The following is a 19,218-nucleotide window of genomic DNA, read 5'->3' as shown; positions in this document are numbered from 1 at the left end:
GAATAGGCAAAGAGGGCATTTGTGGCCAAGAGATGCCTACTGGTATCAGACATATCGCTTAATTTGTTTTAATTTCTGAGAATATACATTTGTGTCACAGCTTTGTGTGGCAGTGGAACATGGTCTGTGGGAAAGCTGATAAGTGAAGGTAATTGAAGCATTTAAAAGGTAGTGCTACAGAAGAATCTTGAAAATTTGGTGGATTGATAAGATGAGCTAAGAGGAGGTTCTCTGCAGAATTGGCAAATAAAGCAACATACAAAAAATGCTGACAAAAAGGAGGGGCAGGATGTTAGGTCATGTGTTAAGACATCAGGGAACAGCCTCCATGGTAATGGAGGGAACTGCAGAGATAAAAAACTGTATGGGAGGACAGAGACCATAATACATCCAGCGAATGATTGAGGACGTAGGGTGCACGTGCTACTCTGAGATAAAGAGTTTCGTGCAGGAGAAGAATTGGTGCTGGGCTGCATGAAACAAGTAAGATGACTGAAGACACAAAAGGAAAAAAATAATTATAATAATAATATTCTGTTTAAATGTTGCTTTTTATATCATTGTATTATAAATCTAGCACCAAATTAAGCTAAGAAAAATTAAATAATGAGTCTTTTTTTGAATAAATGTCGTACATCAAGTCACAGTTTCATTGAAAACATGTATTTAAAACATAAGTTGTATGTCTGTAATATCTTTTCAGCATCCTCAGAAGAAGTACACCTTACACCTGAGTCTTCACCTGAACTAACAAAGAAGTCATGGTTTGGCAGCCTTATGACCACTGAAAAAGATGAAACCTTCACTATATTGGTCAAAGGAAAACCATTAGCTACAGTCAAAGCTGATCTCATTCATGCCTTCTTATCAGTGAGTATTGTTTCCAAGTTGTATAACGAACTCAGTTTTATTAAATTGTATGTATTTAGTTCACATGTATTGAAAAGAGAATGAGTGAAGACAATTACTCACCACATAGTAGAGGTGTCGGGTGGTGACTAGGCATATAAAATATAAATGGAACATAGTAACTCAGCATATGAACATTTGGTTTTCTTCAGAATGTGCATGTGCACACACACACAAACACACACACACACTCTGAGAGGGATGTGGTCAAACTGGCACAGAATATGTGTGTATGTGTGCAAGTTTGTTGCAAGCTGGGCTACTACATTGCCAGTTCCTTTTTATGTGCCTTTCCACTGCTCATCCCTTCCTCTATTAAGGTGAGTGATTTTCTATGCTCAGTTAATTGCTTCTGTTCCATTCGGAACTTTTCAGTATACTATACATTAACTTGTTTTAGAAATTTCTAACAATTTTCGTTCTTAGAAGCTATACTGTAGAAACAGCTTTCTTACTCACTTGTACATAATGCAGTGCAATAATAAACTAATGGTTGGGACTTAACTTGTGCTACCACATAACATTTTATACAGACTTAAAAATTATTTTATAAAGGAAAAATCTTTAATATAGGCAATATATAGTAACATTTTTCTTTGTAAGGTATTTGTTTGGAAATCTTTTGGTCTTCTAGTTTCTTATTTTCATTTCTAATATCCTGTAGTATTCCTTATGTATGAAGTATGGAATCCATAAAGAAATATCTGTTTAAGAAGCTGGTGATCCTAAGCTTTTTATGTGCATTAAATCATGGAATCTTTCATTAATACCCAATTTTTATGATGTGATTAGTCACTGTAGATACAGGCATGGTATTGTCATATCTCACAGATCAGAGATAGAGCAAAGCACGAATGATATTTTGCAATTACATTTCACAATAAATCTTATTTGTTAATAACATAGACAAAGTATCTAATTTAAGAAGTAGATGTCTTCAGTGACAAATAGTCCTTCTCAGAGGATTAGGATTAAGTCTTTAACAATGAAAGGTCTGGCCAATCTTGCAACATGTCACACTTATGAGAACATTGCTCCTGAAAATAAATATGAGAAAAGGTTAAAAAATTATTTATCAGCTGATTAAATAATCCTTTCTCAGAAATGATTGCTTTAGGAATTTTAAGATAATTTTCTGAGAAGCAACAATTATACACAGTATCTGTCTAAATGCAGTTACATGAGGAAAAATAGATGAGTGTTCTTTGCTAATACCTGTTAAATTTCGTTAAGTTGTAGAAGGATATTTTTGTGCAATATTGTCATGAGCCATGCTGCATGCACTGTGGCATAACACTGCCTGATGTGCTGTGACTCAGCATTGATACATAACAGAAATCACCATCAATAGCTTTGTCAACCTCCTCAGATTCATTACTCAGATTGCCTTTACTGGATCGCTTCACATCAGAAATCACAATACACTTGAATTTTGCTAAATTTAGAACTAACTCTGTCTCCAAAACATTTTCTCTCCTCTCAGATTTCTCCAACACTTTGCAATCTGATCCATTACCTAAACACATTACTTTCACATTCATCCTTCCACATCACCTCATAATTCATGCTTTCATAAAGAGCCATTGGTTCACTTCCATCAACAGAAATAAATGCACAAATAAATTCCTTCCTCCCATATATCTAAATCAGTAGCTACAATCTTCACAACTTTAGCACCTAAAACATCACCTTTACTTCCCTTTAAAAATAAATCACCCTCTTCTGCTGAAACATAACAAAATTTATCATCAGCTGATGAGACTATTGCTATGCCACCTTCACATATACCTTCACATACTTCTGCTGATTCACTGCAAAATTCATCTCCAGTTGTCAAAACTACAGCTTTTCTGTCTTCAAAGGTAACTTCACCTACTTCCTCCAACACAAAATCATCTACATATCCTTCACCTAAATTACTATAATTGTTGCTACGGTCTAGTGCCTCAGTAGAATTTGTCACAGATTCTGCGTTCACCAAAATCAGATTCACCTCAGCCACTCTTATGATCACAGGATCTATCAACACATATGTTCATTCCATCATTCACTTCCCTTTCACAAAATAAATGTTTCAGCCCCATATCCTCATTATCAAATTCTCTAAACGTTCTGCAGCCTTTCACATTCATTCCATCATTCACTTCCCTTTCACAAAATCAATTTTTCAGCTCCATATCCTCATTATCAAATTTTCTAAATGTTCTGCAGCCTTTCTTGTGCCCTCTTTACAGCTACATTACTTCAAATTATTTTCAATTTTATTCTTCCTTGTCATTGATCGACCTGCAACATTTGTGGCTTCTTTGCCAAATGTTTGACACCCACAGAATTTTCATAATAATGTGTCCTTGTCAACACCAGTTTATTTTGTGGTCATCTCTACTTTCCTGATCTCATACTCTGGTGTTGCATTTCATGAGGCTCATACCACTCAAACCTCCGTTCCCGGTTTTCATTTCCATTATGTAAGTTCCTATTTCCATTTCTGCTTTGAAAATTGCTATTGTGGTGATAATTATTTCTATTATGATTATTATAATTATTGTGCATATTACTATTGTTCCTGCTCTGGTGCCCATTTGCCTACCTATTGTTCCCATTATATGGTTTGAATTCCAATGCCTGTTCAAGATTCTCAAGAAAATCTAAAAATTCATCACTGAAATTTCTTGGACTGTGGACAAGATCCCATTGTAAATGCTCTGCAATGTCTCTTGAGCACTGTTATCCCTGTCAACATTCCCAGTGGATGATTTGTGTGTGTCAGCTTAGCTAGTTCAAGTATACAAAAATCCTGCATCAACCCAGTTCCATGTCTAAAGCTTTATCCATTTAGGAACTCATTCTGAAGTGCATTTGCTTTGCTTCACTCCAGAATTTGTTCAGAAAACAACCCCCAAACACTTAATAGGTAGTTAATGAAGCATTCATTAAATTTGCCCATGATTGAGCATTGCCCTCAAGATGCCTTTTAGCAAACTTGATTTTTGCCTCCTCGGAAATTCCTCTCACAAAATCATCTCTTCACAAAGCAAGAAAATCAACTGTATGGTATTTTCAATCATTTTCAAAACTTTATCATCCCCTAATCAACCTATGGAACACCTGTCACAGTAATAGCCTGTTTTACTGCTAAAGAATTTAATTCTGACTTCATGTCTTTAAACTGCACAGCCTTTTTATTTAATCATGATTGAAAATGTTCTCTACTTTTAAATACCTCCTTTTAAAATTGTGCCATTCAACCTAAAAAATTGTTAACACTTATTGGTAATCTCCTCAAATACATTTTTGCTCTGCACAAAAATTTCACTTCCCAACCCAGCTTGTCTCAAAAATCTTTTTCTACATTGTATACTATGGTGTTAACCAGGCCAACATCCTCAGAAATTTTGTCTAAATCTGTCCATATAGCATCTAATTTTGAATCTACCACCTCTCTGTACTGCATATAATTCCCTTCACCTCACCTTTTACACTTTCTGCTGCACTTGTCCAACTGAATGTGTCTCCATTTTTATTGAACCTATTTCTGTATCCAGTACCACCATTTCAGAGTTCAAGTTTGTCAAAATTTCCCTTAAATATTAACTGAACCACTTGCAATTACATCTTCTTTTGCTGATCTCTGATCACCTACCCCACCAATATCATCACTATCAACATCACCATGATCAGATTTAGAATGAACTGGTCCACTAATATTATCTGGAACACAAACACTGGGTGACTGCTTAATCATTGCAAGCAACATCACTGACAATGACCCTGTGGGTTCACATATATTAGCACTGCTGGTGCATGTGCTTCACTTGTCGGTAATGCTGGCTGCTTCTGCTGTGGTGTTGTTGCCAATGCTGATAATCTTGAAGTCTCCACTGGTAGTCCATGTTACAATGGCCACCACCACCGCTGTGCCACCATCAGTCTCTCCACTGCAGAAGGCCACTGCAAACTTGAACTCAGCGTACTTCTGCATAATCTTCTTCTCTCTTGAAGTTCTGTGCCTAAACTCTCCACATCTAACTTTTGTTACTGCTCCTCATGCACACAACTGTTGCAAAATCTTATACTCAGAGCCCTCATGCAAACTGTCTATAATGCTGTAGATTTGGGTCCTGGATCATATAGTCACATCCTGAACGACAAAACCCCAATTGCAATGGTACCTAATTGTTATTGATGAGTAGTTGCTACTCCTGACAGAATCCCATACAATAAAACCAGTTGTGTCTTTACCTGTGGTTACTTATACTTTAAGTACTTGGGCTGTGCATGGCTCTGTTTAAAAAGAACAGCTTGATGTTGTCATAGTGTCAAGCTGCACACATCTGCTTTCATGTCCCACAGCTAATTAGCTGAAAATAATAACCTGTAAAATGTTAAGTATATTCTGCCATGCACCTCACCATGGCTGGTATAGTATGTACACAGATGCAGAGAGAAAACATTACTTGCTTTTTATGTTGTAAATAAAGTAACTTTTTGCAACTGTACAAGATGAATAATAGTTATTTTATATACAATATAAACAGCATTGAATTACTAAAAGAGGAAGAATAGCTTTGTGTATTAAAAATGTTTGAGAATATTTTGTTAGCAGTCAGAATGAATGTCTACAACTATTTGTTCTTACTGAGAATAGTCTTGAGCAGCTAGTTCAACAACACTCACACAATGGTCACTGGGGCTCAGTTCAAAGCTGGACTCATCACTGAAGACAATCCTTCTCCATTCAATGATATTCCAGACTGAACACATGTCTGGAGACATCCTTCACAGTGGTGGGATACAAATCTGAGTGTCACCCACCATACAACCCAACAACCACGAGTGATGTTCTGGGGGTGCCATTTATTTTCATACCAGGACATCTCTGGTTGTAATCCATGGCTCCCCTGCAGCACAGTGGTAAATCACAATATTATACACTCTGTTTTCTTGCCCTTCTTGGCAAATTGTCCTGGGCTTACATTCCAACAAGATAATGCCTGCCTGCACATGTCGAGAGTTTCTGCTGCTTGTCTTCGTGCTTGTCAAACTCCACCTTGGGCAGCAAGGTTGCTAGCTCTCTTCCCAACTGGGAATATTTGGAGCATTATGCGGAGCACCCTCCAAGCAGCTTGCGATTTTGATTATCTAAAGTGCCAGTTGGACAGAATTTGGCACAGTATCCCTCAAGAGGACACCCAACAACTCTATCAATCAATGTTGAGCAGAATAGTTGTTTTTGTATAAGGGGCAGAGGTGGACCAATGCGTTATTGACTTGTTCAGTTTGTGAAACTCTTTCTTTTTTTCTTAGAGTGTAAGTGTACTGTTGGTGTTTGTTAATTTGTCGTTCACTTTTTAAAATTTTGTTTCATTGTGGGTGGTTTTTGCAGAACTACAAAAGCATCAGAAGTAATGTTGTATCAAACCATCTTAATTGCAGTTACAGAAAAATGCAAATAATTTTAGTTTTATTGCATCACTATTTGCATAAAATAATGCATTACTGCAAATAGTGTATCTGTAACTAACAATATAATCATTGTATCATATTTTCTATTGGTTTCACTTAAAACTTTCTTGTGGTGATCATTTATTTCATACTTCATACTTAAAACCTGTTTTTTATTTCAAGTCCTTTTGTGTGAATGCGAGTAGAACTTTGTGCCTGTTGTTTATAGAAAGAAAATGTTCAAATAACATGTTAAGTTAGAAATAAATGCATGTACATTGTAGTGGTTCCTACCAGAGAAAAGTGTCTTTTGTAGATTAAACAATGCAGGCATCTAGATCTGTTCTGTATACCAACATAACACCTATAGTTAAAGCAAACACAGACAAAAGAGCTTCAACATCAAGATGATATTTATTAACGAATTTTAAAAAAATCATTTGATGATTTTTTCCAGTAAGATGTTATAATTCTTTTGGTAATGCAGTAATTTGTTAGAAGAATTAATTGGAATGGTGATATTTTTTGGTAATAAGTACTAACATGTCTCACTACCTTGAGTAATTAATAAACATCACATTGTACTGAAACCAAGCAGTGATACCGAAACCTGAAGATGGTTTTAACAACTGTGTTTCTGAAGACAAATGGTGTGGTGTGACTTATCAGGCATAAGGATCTAGTACTTAACTTAGCTCTGTGTGAATAGTGTATGCTTGAAAAATCTAGCATGGAATGTAACAATAATATGAAAAGGATAGTTGCTGCTCACCATAGAGCTGAGTCACAGATGGGCCCAACAAAAAGACTGTCACAAAATAAGCTTTAGGTCCCCAAGGCCTTTGACAAAAATGGACCATGCACACACACACTCACACAGACACACACACACACACACACACACACACACACACATGCGCGCGCGCATGTGCATTCGCTTGCGCAAACCCAACTCACACACACATAATCACAGTCTTTGGCAGATGAAGCCAGACTATGAGCAGCAGCACATAGTGGGAGAGGCAACTGGGTGGGGATTAGGAGGAGGCTGGGGTGGGGAGAAGGAGGGATAGTGGGGTAGTCATGCTGCTGGGGAGCATGCGGGGATGAAGTGGAGAGAGGATAGTGCAGTTAGGTGCAGTTGGGTGGTTAGATGGAGAGTGGTGGGGAGACGGGGGAGGGGTGGTACTGGAATAGAAAAGAAGTAAAAAGACTGGGTGCATTGGTGGAATAGAGGGCTGTGTAGTGCTGGAATGGAAACAGGGGAGGGATTAGAGGGGTAACAACTATGACTAATGAAGGTTGAGGCCAAGAGGGTTACAGGAATAAAGGATATATTGCAGGGAGAGTTCTTGCCTGTGCAATTCAGAAAAGCTGGTGTTGGTGGGAAGGATCCAGATGGCACAGGCTGTGAAGCAGTCATTGAAATGAAGAATGTCGTGTTGAGCAGTTGCTCAGCAACAGAGTGGTCCAGTTGTTGCTTGGCCACAATTTGTCAGTGGCCATTCATGCAGACAGACAACTTGTTGGTTATCATGCCCATATAGAATGCTGCACCTGGGTTGCAGCTTAGCTTGTAGATCCATGACTGGTTTCACAGATAGCTGTGCCTTTGATGGGATTGTTTTGTGACCTGACTGGTGTAGGTGGTGGTGGGAGGATGCATGAGACAGGTCTTACACCTCTCAGTACCACCCAGGACTGAAGCAACTGAATTCTATTCTCCACTAGGTTTTCGACTGCCTCTTGTCATGCCCTGAAATGAGAAATGCCCTACCCACTATCCTTCCCACCCCTCCCACAGTAGTATTTCACCACCCACCAAACTTATATAATATCCTCGCCCATCCCTACACTACCCCTGATCCCAACCCCTTGCCTCATGGTTCATATCCCTGTAATAGACATAGACCTGTCACATACATCCTCCCATCACCACCTATTCCAGTCCACAAACATCACGTATCCCATCAATGGCAGGGTTATCTGTGAAACCAGTCATGTTATGTGCAAGCTAAGCAGTAATCACTGTGCAGTATTGTACATGGGCATAATAACCAACAAGCTGTTGTCTACATGAGTGGCCACCGACAAACTCTGCCCAAGCAACAACTGGACTACCCTGTTGCCAAACGCACTGCTCAGCATGATGTTCTTCATTTCAATTACTGCTTCACAGCCTGTGCCATCTGGATCCCTTCCCACAAACATCAGCTTTTCTGAACTGCACAGGTGGGAACTCTCGCTGCAATATATCCTACATTCCCATAATCACCTTTGGCCCAACCTTCGTTAGTCATTGTCCTTACCAATCTAACCCCTTTCCTCTTCCCATTCCAGCACTACACAGCCCTATATTCCACCAATGCATCCAGTCTTTTTACTTCTCTTCTTTTCCATTACCTCCTCTCTCTCCCCCACCCTCCATCTAACCTCTCGACTCTGCACCTAGCTGCCCTACCTTCTCTTCATCTTTTCCCTGCACTAGCAGCACTTCACTGTCCCACAGCCCTACCCTGCTATTTCTGCCCCTCCCCACCCCAGCCTCCCCCTTAGCCCCACCCACTGCCTCTCCCATCATGTGCTGCTGCTCACAGTCTAGCTTCAGCTACCAGAGACTGTGGTCATGTGTGTGTGTGTGTGTGTGTGTGTGTGTGTGTGTGTGTGTGTGTGTGTGGTCTTTTTTGACAAAGGCCTTGTTGGAAAAAAGCTCATTTTGTGACAGTCTTTTTGTTGTGGTTATCTGTGACTCAGCATCTCTGCTGTATGGTGAGTAGCAACTACCCTTTTTATAATACTTTTATAATACTGTTGTGAGCTTGAAAAGAATTTTATAAACATGTACTGTGAATTATTTTCAAATCACAACGATATTTTGTCCACAACTCACAACTGGATTTTCAGTCAGGACTTACGCAAGGTATATCACATAATTCACTGAGAGATTCAGTGGATTTGAAAGAACTACTGTGAAGTGACTGATGTACCATTGTCACTGATATTTTACATAAATAGCTTCCTTTGGACATGAGGCTGTGTACAGCTTTTTTGCAATTTCCCTACCTGGAAAGAAAATTAATATATCAAAAACCATCTCTGAAATTTCCTTATTGGCAGTTGCCTGTGCAAAGTTGCACTACAAAAGCTTATGCCCTCAGAGTAGAAAAGCTTCACAATTTTTCATGAGGGCCCACATCAGAAGGTTTATCCCTTTGAATGTTTTAACACACTGTGCCATGCCATTCCTTAGGTACTGTAGCCAGATAATCTTACCAATATTCCTTCCCCACAGTGTCATAGTTATATCTGTGTGCACTGCCCAGTAAACCCCTAAGTACTGTGCTCATGTTTGGATGTGCTGCTTCTGAAATACTGTGTTCTCAGGATGTGTTGACATGCATAGCACTATTTCTGCACCAAACTTCAGTAACTGTTCAAAGTTTAGGTCATTTGGAATATACAGGTGGGTTTGTGTTATGGTCTTGTGTTGATGTTATCAATTTATCCTTCTGACTCTTACTGATCATCTATATCATAGAATTATTATCTTTTATGTATTCTACACAAGCAAAGAACTTATCAGTTTTTCTATGAAAATGTCAAGTCTATAGAGGAAGAAATATGACAAACATTGGAATAACAGTGAGATTAACTTCTTCAGTACTGATTACTATGCTGGCTCTCTTACCAAATCTTGAAGTGACATTCCTCAGTCACTTGCATTAGCTTGTATAACACACTGGTTTGTTCTATGTAAAAAAGATGTAACTGGCATTTCTTCAGAAACAGGGGATTTAAAAGAGAGAATAAAATATAGGAAAACACCATGGTGTAATGGTGAGTTTGATTGGAAAAAGTTATTCTCATCAGTTGACATAGGTATTTGATAATTGGATTTCAAGGTGTAATCTAGGTAATGTGTCAGTCACTTGCTCATTTACCAAAATATTTCTAGTAGAAAACCTTATGATAGAGAATGAAACCATATGTTTAATTATTTTTTTCCGCGAACTGTGAAATACGCGAGAACCAATGCATTCTACATTGTTAAAGTTGAAAGACATGTACTTTGAGTAAATTTGTTGACTCTTTGTTATTTTATTCTTATTACACAAGTGAAAGAGTTGAACTTAGTGTTCACTGATCAAGAAATACACTGAAGAGCCAAAGAAACTGGTACACCTGCCTAATATTGTGTAGGGCCCCCACAAGACCGCAGAAGTGCCGCAATGTGACATGGAATGGGGTCAACTAATGTCTGAGGTAGTGCTGGAGGAAATTGGCACCATGAATCCTGAGGGCTGTCCATAAATCCGTAAGAGTACACAGGGTGGAGATCTCTTCTAAACAGCGCATTGCAAGGCATCCCAGATATGCTCAGTATTGTTCATGTCTGGGGAGTTTGGTGGTCAGTGGAAGTGTTTAAACTCAGAAGTGTGGTGTCACCGCCAGACACCACACTTGCTAGGTGGTAGCTTTAAATCGGCCGCGGTCCATTAGTACATGTCGGACCCGCGTGTCACCACTGTGTGATCGCAGACCGAGCGCCACCACAAGGCAGGTCTCGAGATACCGACTAGCACTCGCCCCAGTTGTACGGACGACGTAGCTAGCGATACTGATGAAGCCTCACTCCTTTGCCGAGCCGATAGTTAGAATAGCCTTCAGCTAAGTCAATGGCTACGACCTAGCAAGGCGCCATTAGTAACATTGCATGAATCTAAAGAGTCTCACTTGTATCGCCACAATCTCCAGATGTACCAAAAGGATGGATTAAAGTTAAGTATTCCAGAAGCTACGTACTTTTCTTTACAGCATTCATTACGTATCCTGTTTCAGACCTCACGCCACCCGGCTTTAGCTTAGCGCGTGCCTTCCGGCTTCCTCTCATTGTGTCTAGGCTGTCTTGTCTAGACACAACAAGAAGAGTGTTCCTGAAGCTACTCTGTAGCAATTCTGGACATTTGGGCTGTTACATTGTCATACTGGAATTGCCCAAGTCCATTGGAATGCACAATGGACATGAATGGATGCAGGTGATCAGACAGGATGCTTACACACATGTTGTCTGTCAGAGTCATGTCTAGATGTATCGGAGGTCTGATATCATTCCAAATGCACATGCCCCACACCATTACATAGCCTCCACCAGTTTGAACAGTCCTCTGCTGACATGTAGGTTGTATGGATCCATGAGGTTGTTTCCATACTGATACACATCTATCCACTCAATACAATTTGAAATATGACTCATGTTTCCAGTCATCAACAGTCAAATATCAATGTTGATGGGCCCAGGAAAGACATAAAACTTTGTGTCAAGCAGTCGTCAAGGATACAAGGGTGGGCCTTTGGCTCCAAAAGCCCATATCAGTGATGTTTCATTGAATGGTTCACACGCTGACACTTCTTGATGGCCCAGCATTGAAATCTCCAGCAATTTGCAGAGGGGTGGCACTTCTGTCATGTTGAATGATTCTCTTCAGTTGTTGTTGGTCCTGTTCTTGCAGGATCTTTTTTCGGCCACAGTGGTGTCAGAGATTTGATATTTTACCAGAATCCTGATATTCACAGCACACTCATGAAATGGTCATATAAGATAATCCCCATTTCATCGCTACCTAAGAGATGCTGTGTCCCATAACTCATGTGCTGATTATAATACTGTGTTCAAACTCACTTAAATCTTGATAACCTGCCATTGTAGCAGCAGTAACCAATCTAACAACTGTGACAGTCTCTTGATGTCTTATATAGGTGTTGCCGACCACAGTGCCACATTCCGCCCATTTACTTATCTCTGTATTTGAATATGCATGCTATACCAGTTTCTTTGGCACTTTAGTGTTTAATTTCAGTCAAATTATGTTTCAAAACAAATTTTTGTTAATTTTGACAATGCTTTACTCCACTGCCAGTTCCATCAGAAAACAATAATTCTTCAAAATTAAGAATAGTCTCCATAAACTTCATGTGGCAATCCTCTGAGGATTTCTACTACATATCTTCTCTCTTTCTTTAAAATGTTACCTTCAACAGTGAATGTCATCTCTTCTTTTTTCACCAATCTCTTCACATTCAGTAACACTATACCTCAATACGTACTATCCTTTTGTGGTACCAATCCCTCCTTACGCTCCCTACTGATCAGTCCTTAGTCCTTTACCCAGCTTGTCCTTGGTCGATACATTGCATCTGCTAATCACCACTCCCAACAGCTACTGTCTTTGCTGAAAATCATCCACTTTTCAGCCCGTGGACCTGTTAGCACACTCACGGTAATTCTCACAGAAGCTAGCCATAAAATTAAGAAAGTACATAATCCAGTCACATTAATGTGAGTATTGCCTATGTTTAACAGCAATGTGCAGTAACCATTTGCGGACACCAGCTAGCAGCACTAGCAGTAGAGGGCAGATAAAGCATGTCCAGAAAAGGGTGTAGTCTTTGTCATAATGTAGAAACAGATTGAACTACCTGAAGTCCATAAGGGATGGTCATGGAAGTATTTCCGAAACACCTAAGTCTGTAAACAGAGTTTGCATGCTGCCACAGTTAAAGGATACCGTGTGTGGCAAAATAGTGCTATCCAAAACCAGTGTTGAGGCAGCTGTGGTGCACTGGGCAATAGATGACAGAGATGAACAATGGCTGCAGAGATGTGTATGGATGAATAGATGTACAAATGTTGAGCAACTGACTTCCCAGATAAACAAAGAGGATACCAACGGTGTCTCTTCACCGACAGTTCACCGAATGTTACTGCATATGGGCCTCTGCAGCTGACACCAGGTTCATGCACTGGTGTTCACTGCTGTTCATTGGTGATAAAGGCTGGAATCTGCATCCCAGTACCACAAGTGGATGTCCACTGAGTAGTGCCAGGTGGCCTTTTCAGATGAATCATGTTTTACACTCTGTAGACATAAAATGTCTGAAAGCAAGCACTCTGCAGCTATCATCGGAATGGCCCAAGTAGGAGAAGGGAGCATTATGATCTGTAAAATGTTTTAATGGCATTCCCTTGTTGATATTCACATTCTGGAAGGCACAGTGCATCAACACAAGTATGCATCTATCCTTGGAGGCCATGTCCACCCCTAAATGCAGTTTGTTTTTCCTCGGCGTGAAAGCATCCACAAGTATGGCAATGCAGCATGTCACGCAGCTTGCAGTATATTTGCATGGTTCTAAGGGCATCAGGATGAGTTTACCATACTCCCCTGGCCACTAAACTCCCTGGATTGATGCCCAGTCAAGAATCTATGAGTCCACCTCGACCGGGCTGTTTGCTCCAGTGGATCCTCATCAAGAAACCTAGTGCAGCTGGCCACAACACTGGAGTGGGCATGGCTCCACATCCCTGTCACTATCTTCCAGAACCTCATTGACTCTTCTCCTGAGTGTCTTGCAGTGGTTCACACTACGAGGGGGTTATTCAGGCTTTTGACAGGTGGTGACATTAATGTGACTGGACACTCTGCTTCACACTACATGAAGAAGCTATCCAGCTTATTAGTCAAACATACTGAAAGTGGTGTACCTCTACTCCTCTCTCAGAACTACCTTCCAAAAATCTGCGACCAAAAGTCCCTCCTAGCCAACAAGACCTGCCTGTCTTCCTTATTTATCCTTCCACTGTAGTGAGAATCAAGCTCCAGTACCTCAGAGTCCCAGCACCCTTTCAATCCTAAATCTTTCATCCAGGTCCCCTTTCCAAAGGGGACCTTGCTCTATTAACCCTTTAACTGCTCTGGACGTGTTACCGTGCGCGCCTTTGTACCTGTCCCTGTGTTCTCTGAACGTGTTTATGTGCGCCACCAGTCCTTCTACCTGGTACTCTGAACGTGTCTACGCATAGACACATTCAGAGCACTAGGTAGAAGGACTGGTGGTGTGCATAAACACGGTCAGAGCACACAGGGACAGGTACAAAGGCGCGTGCGGTAACATGTCCAGAGCAGTTAAAGGGTTAAAATGTCTCCTTTGATTCACCCACAAAATTAATAGGAAATGTCACTTCAACATTCAGTTAAAACCTACAACTCTGATGAATCCATCTTTTTGCCACCAAATTCAACGTCTCGAAGCTGTAGAAGTCATTGCCCTCAGTATACTAACAATTTACAATTTTTCATATGAGCCCATATCAGAAGTCTCAACATTTTAAATGCTGTGGATGTTTTAACACACTATACCAAGTGGTTCCATAGGTACTTTAAAAGTTTAATCTTACCAATATTCCTCACTTAAAGTACTGTCTCCAAATCCTTCCTGAAAAATATCATCTAAAATCCCATACCTCACAAGAGTTAAATCATGGGCTATCCATAACCTCAAGGTGATTCACTCTGTCTTCAGTCATCCTCCCTGAAGACAAAAAGCTCTATTATCATGGTACTAGACCAAGAGGACACCTCAAAATTTATAATTGTTCCTAATGTTTTCATTCCTTCTACCCAGTCTAAGCTGTAGAAAATCCTTTAAACTTTGTCCCTTAAAACAACTACATATGGATCTCTACATTTTACCAACTCCCCAAAATACACAGAAATAACCATCCTGAGCATACCAATGTTTCCAGCTCAAAGCCTCCACCAAATGTGTCTCAACACCTATAGGCCAGCACCACCAACCCATCACCCAGACCCTACCATACTATGCAGCTGGACATTAAAATTGCAACATTTTAAATTGGAATTAAGCATACTACATGCTTGGATATTAAAATGACTAGAATTTCAGTGTAAGCACACAAAGTAGAGAAAGGTAACTCTAAATATAAGGAATGATTACACAACTGGTTTCTCATTTAGAAATTGTGTTAGAATCAATATTTTGAACAAGGATGCACTCTATAGCAACAGTTACAGAACAGAAGGTGTAATAGACAGTCAACCGGTTGCAGTAAATGGTGGTTTTCAAGTAACCTGTACCATGGTTTCAACAGATTTAAACCCATCTTCCTCAGAAGGACAACAGACTTCACATTAGAAATCAGTCAGTAATGCCATCTCCCCATGACATGATTTAAACCCGTCTTTCTCAGAACAGCAACGAACTTTACATTAGCAATCAGTCAGTAAAGCCATCTCCACATGCCATGTGTTGACAATGGTCTGTATGTCCATATGTAAAAGATAAGGCCTCTAGAATCAAAGGCTTGTCACATCAGTAAAACCAATATCTTAAAATAACAGACCATTTTAATAACTACATACCAGTATGTATCTGTAAACATGGTCTGTTATTTTAAGTGATTGGTTTTACTGATGTGACAAGCCCTTGATTCTAGGGACCAATTAGCTTTTAAATTTGTACATACAGACTGTTTCTGAGAGATGTCATGTGATTGTTAATATGAAGTTTGCTGTCCTTCTGAGAAATATGGGGTTAAATCTGTCAGAAACATGGTAAAGGTTATTTGAAAACCACAATTTATTGCAACTGGTTGGCTATCTATTATACCTGTTGTATTAGAATGTTGGTTGTCTCTGAGAAGGAGAAATGGCTACTAGCACATGTCAGAATTTAACAGCAGCAATGTCATGGCTTATATTATTCTGTGATATTGTTACTCACATTGTTCGGGAGTCTATGACAGTCATCTCAATGAGGAATCAATGGGTTCAGGAATACCATACTCAATGCCATGGAGGATCTCAATAGCCCCAAACAACCAGCATCCAAGAGGGTTAGGCCACACAGGTGAACACAGTAACTATTGTTTTGGTTTCTCATGACGAGCTAGCAGAGTAATTTGTACTGACTGTGGAACACCCAGAGACAACACTGGACACAGGAGTGACACCATGTCATCTTTTTAGATGAGTCTTAGTTCTGTGTACAGCACCACAGTGGACTTATTGATATATGGAGGTTCCAAGAAGAACAAACACTGCCAGACTGGATTCATCATTTACATAGAGGCAGAGCGGGTAACATGATGGTATGGGATCTCAATGTGTACAGAACATGATCACTTCTGAGTCTGTTTTATTTCTGATGTGTATAGGCAAGTGCCCTATCTTCAAGATCTCTCTGATACTAGCTTTAGATGAGATAACACAATACTGCCTTTTGCCAATGCTTTTCTGAACTACTGGGATACAGAGGCTGTTCCATCACATTAGTTCCTGTCATCAAAGCTCAATTCGACAATTATATTCTTTTCAAAATTTGACAGAGAACTTCCATAGTTCCATAAATTTCATTCACAGGCTTGTACTGTGCTCACTTTACTCTATATCTGCATCCATATGTTGACAACAATTGTAAAGTGCATGGCAGAAGGTACTTCCCATTGTACCAGTTATTGGGGCTTCTTCCCATTTTTTTTTTTAATTTTTTTTTTTTTTTTTTTTTTTTTTTTTATATATATATCTGTGCAGTGTATGACAATGCCACAAACCATTACTGTAAGTTCAAAGGTAACTGTTCTACCCAACAGTGCCTGGACTGAAAAGCTGGGGAGCTGAACCCTAGAAGAGAGAAAAATGAAACTTGACATGCGAGTTAATTCAGTGGAGAGCACAAAGTCTGAACACTGTGTAGTTAACAGTTGTTGATGTTGTTGAGCAACAGCCATACAACAATTCTCAAATGGACACAATGCCATTTGACTGTATTATTGTTTATTTAATTACAACCCAGGTTTTGGCCTTTTATGCCATTTTCAAATGATTGAGTTTATGTCATTAACATATACTGCAGAACATCGAGCTCAAGCTTGGCCATAAATTTAGAAAAATTTGGCTTCTTACAAAATGAAATGATGGTTAATTTATGGCTAATTTTGTGCTTGATGCCCTGCCATACACGTTAATGACATAAAAAACTCAATCACTTGAAAATGGCATAAAAGGCCAAAACCTGGGTCATAAATAAACAATGATACAGTTAAGTGGCAGTGTGTTCATTAAAAAAAGACACTGTGTAGAGATGAGCTTGGAGGAAAAACAACACAACCAGCACAAATGACTAAAAAACTTGGCTTACAAAAGCTAGAGCATGGGACAAAGCAAGAGCCAGCTCAGAATACGTTGATGTCAGTGCAAGAACTGCTGGTTGAGACCTATTCATGCTGACAAAGAAGCATCTGGGCCAGTGGCTTTGCCCGTACCACACTTTGCATGCACCCTTCATGACAGCATTCTGCACTATTATGCTGTGATACTTATAGCAGCTAATTTGCATGTATATCAGTGTCTGTTGGGAGGGATACTAAATCCCTCACCCATGAAAATGCCTGCCTTCTGCCTTGACCTCCATCACAAAACTAGAGAAGGAGCAAGAGACTCTGGCAGCAGATCAACCACTGAAGGAAACAATGCTGATGCAGCTGGCTCCACGAGAGAGGCAGAAGATTGCAAAGGCTAGGATAGCAGTTTGGTTCAGGCACTGGTGGGAGTGAGGACCCATCCAGTGGTCATTAGGGAAAGGAGGATGCTGGTTAAAATTCCATGGGCTCCACATCAGTAGTTGCTACGCCAGCCAGTGCCCTACTCCACAATTGAAAGTAGGATGGTGGAGGACATGGTGGGATTGCTGCAGGTGAGCACTCTGCCACAGTAGGAAGCCTTCCATCAGAACGATGCTATCATCAGGTGTCGCTTTTCTGACTTTGAGAGAGCAGCATTGAGAGTCCAATAGGTCAATGACACAAATGATAGGAATGATGAGTCAGCTGCCCTTGACTGACAATTGCAGCAGACAAATGCTGACCTTTGTGGTGCACCACTACACCTACATCCATTGTGAAAAATGAGAGCCTCCTGTTGATCAAGCACTCTATGAAAAGGGTCCACAATATTCAGGTTTAACGTTGACCAATGCACTGACTAGTAAAGTTATGACCCCACCCACAATGAAGCTTAAATTTCAGCTTAAGAAGTTCCTGTTACAAAATCCATTTTATGCATTAAAAGAGTACCATACTTACATGCAGAATAAGAAAGGCTCAGAAAAAATGTATAAACAGTGTTAAGCAAACCATTTCATTTGTAATTTAATCATTTTGTTAATCAGTGACATATTCAGAAGAATGTATTATTGTGCTATGTATAAGGAATTGTAACCTGTTTTTATACATATGCAATGAATCATTCAATGTTGAATAAAGTATTATTATTATTACTATTACCTTAAAGATTAGGTCCTGCCAGCAATCAAGATAGTGCATCTCCACTAGAACGCTATGTGGCGGATCAGTAATGAATGTTGTAGCATTAGTTGCTGAAGGAAAGGGGCCTCACTTTTGCAACCAGATGTTTGATACATTAGCTTTGAGTGAGAGCCAAATAAGGAAACCAGTGACTTTTAGTTTGTGATAAGCAGGAACTTTGCTCCATACAAAAAAGCATGAAACTTTTTAATACCAAACATGATAGTCAGTGGCTCATTTCCCATCTGCTAGTAGTTATGTTCCATTGGGGAAATGTCTCTCATGCCTAAGCTAAGAGCTGCTCAGTGCAGTCTGAGTTCCATGAGTTCCAATGTGACAGAACAGCTCTAATGCCACAATGAAATGCATTGGTGGCCAAGATTACCTGGTGCAAAGGAAGCTAAACAGGGAGTGGAGCACAAACACTGATTAAGAGATTGGAAAGCAAACTGACAGTCCACAGACCACATGAATTTGACACCCTCTTGACAAAGCTGGTTAAGAGGATGACAGATGCATATGGTGTGGGGAGTGAAGTTAGCATAATAAGAAATCTTGCACAAAAAGGACTGAAGCTCCTTCTGGTTATTGGATGCCAGCAGGTTGACGACAGCTTTGACATGCTTATCTGTAGGAACGAGACCTTCTTTGCTGGACCTTTGGAGAAGAAAACTATGTTTTTCCAATTTAGAATAAAGGCC

General features: G+C 39.8%; 1 protein-coding gene across 1 annotated transcript in view; it reads left to right on the top strand.

The window, feature by feature from the left end:
* LOC124545332 (serine/threonine-protein kinase BRSK2) overlaps window positions 1-19,218 on the top strand; it is a 204,196-nt gene that overhangs the window by 143,352 nt on the left and 41,626 nt on the right. The window contains exon 11 of the mRNA XM_047124232.1: window positions 704-870. Coding sequence (XP_046980188.1) covers window positions 704-870 — 167 coding nt within the window. The remainder of the gene's footprint in view (window positions 1-703; window positions 871-19,218) is intronic.

The sequence above is a fragment of the Schistocerca americana genome, chromosome 8 (assembly GCF_021461395.2).
Source record: "Schistocerca americana isolate TAMUIC-IGC-003095 chromosome 8, iqSchAmer2.1, whole genome shotgun sequence".
Taxonomy (NCBI): Eukaryota; Metazoa; Arthropoda; class Insecta; order Orthoptera; family Acrididae; genus Schistocerca; species Schistocerca americana.
The sequence above is the reverse complement of the archived record's forward strand: the minus strand, read 5'-3'. Positions and strand labels throughout refer to the sequence as shown.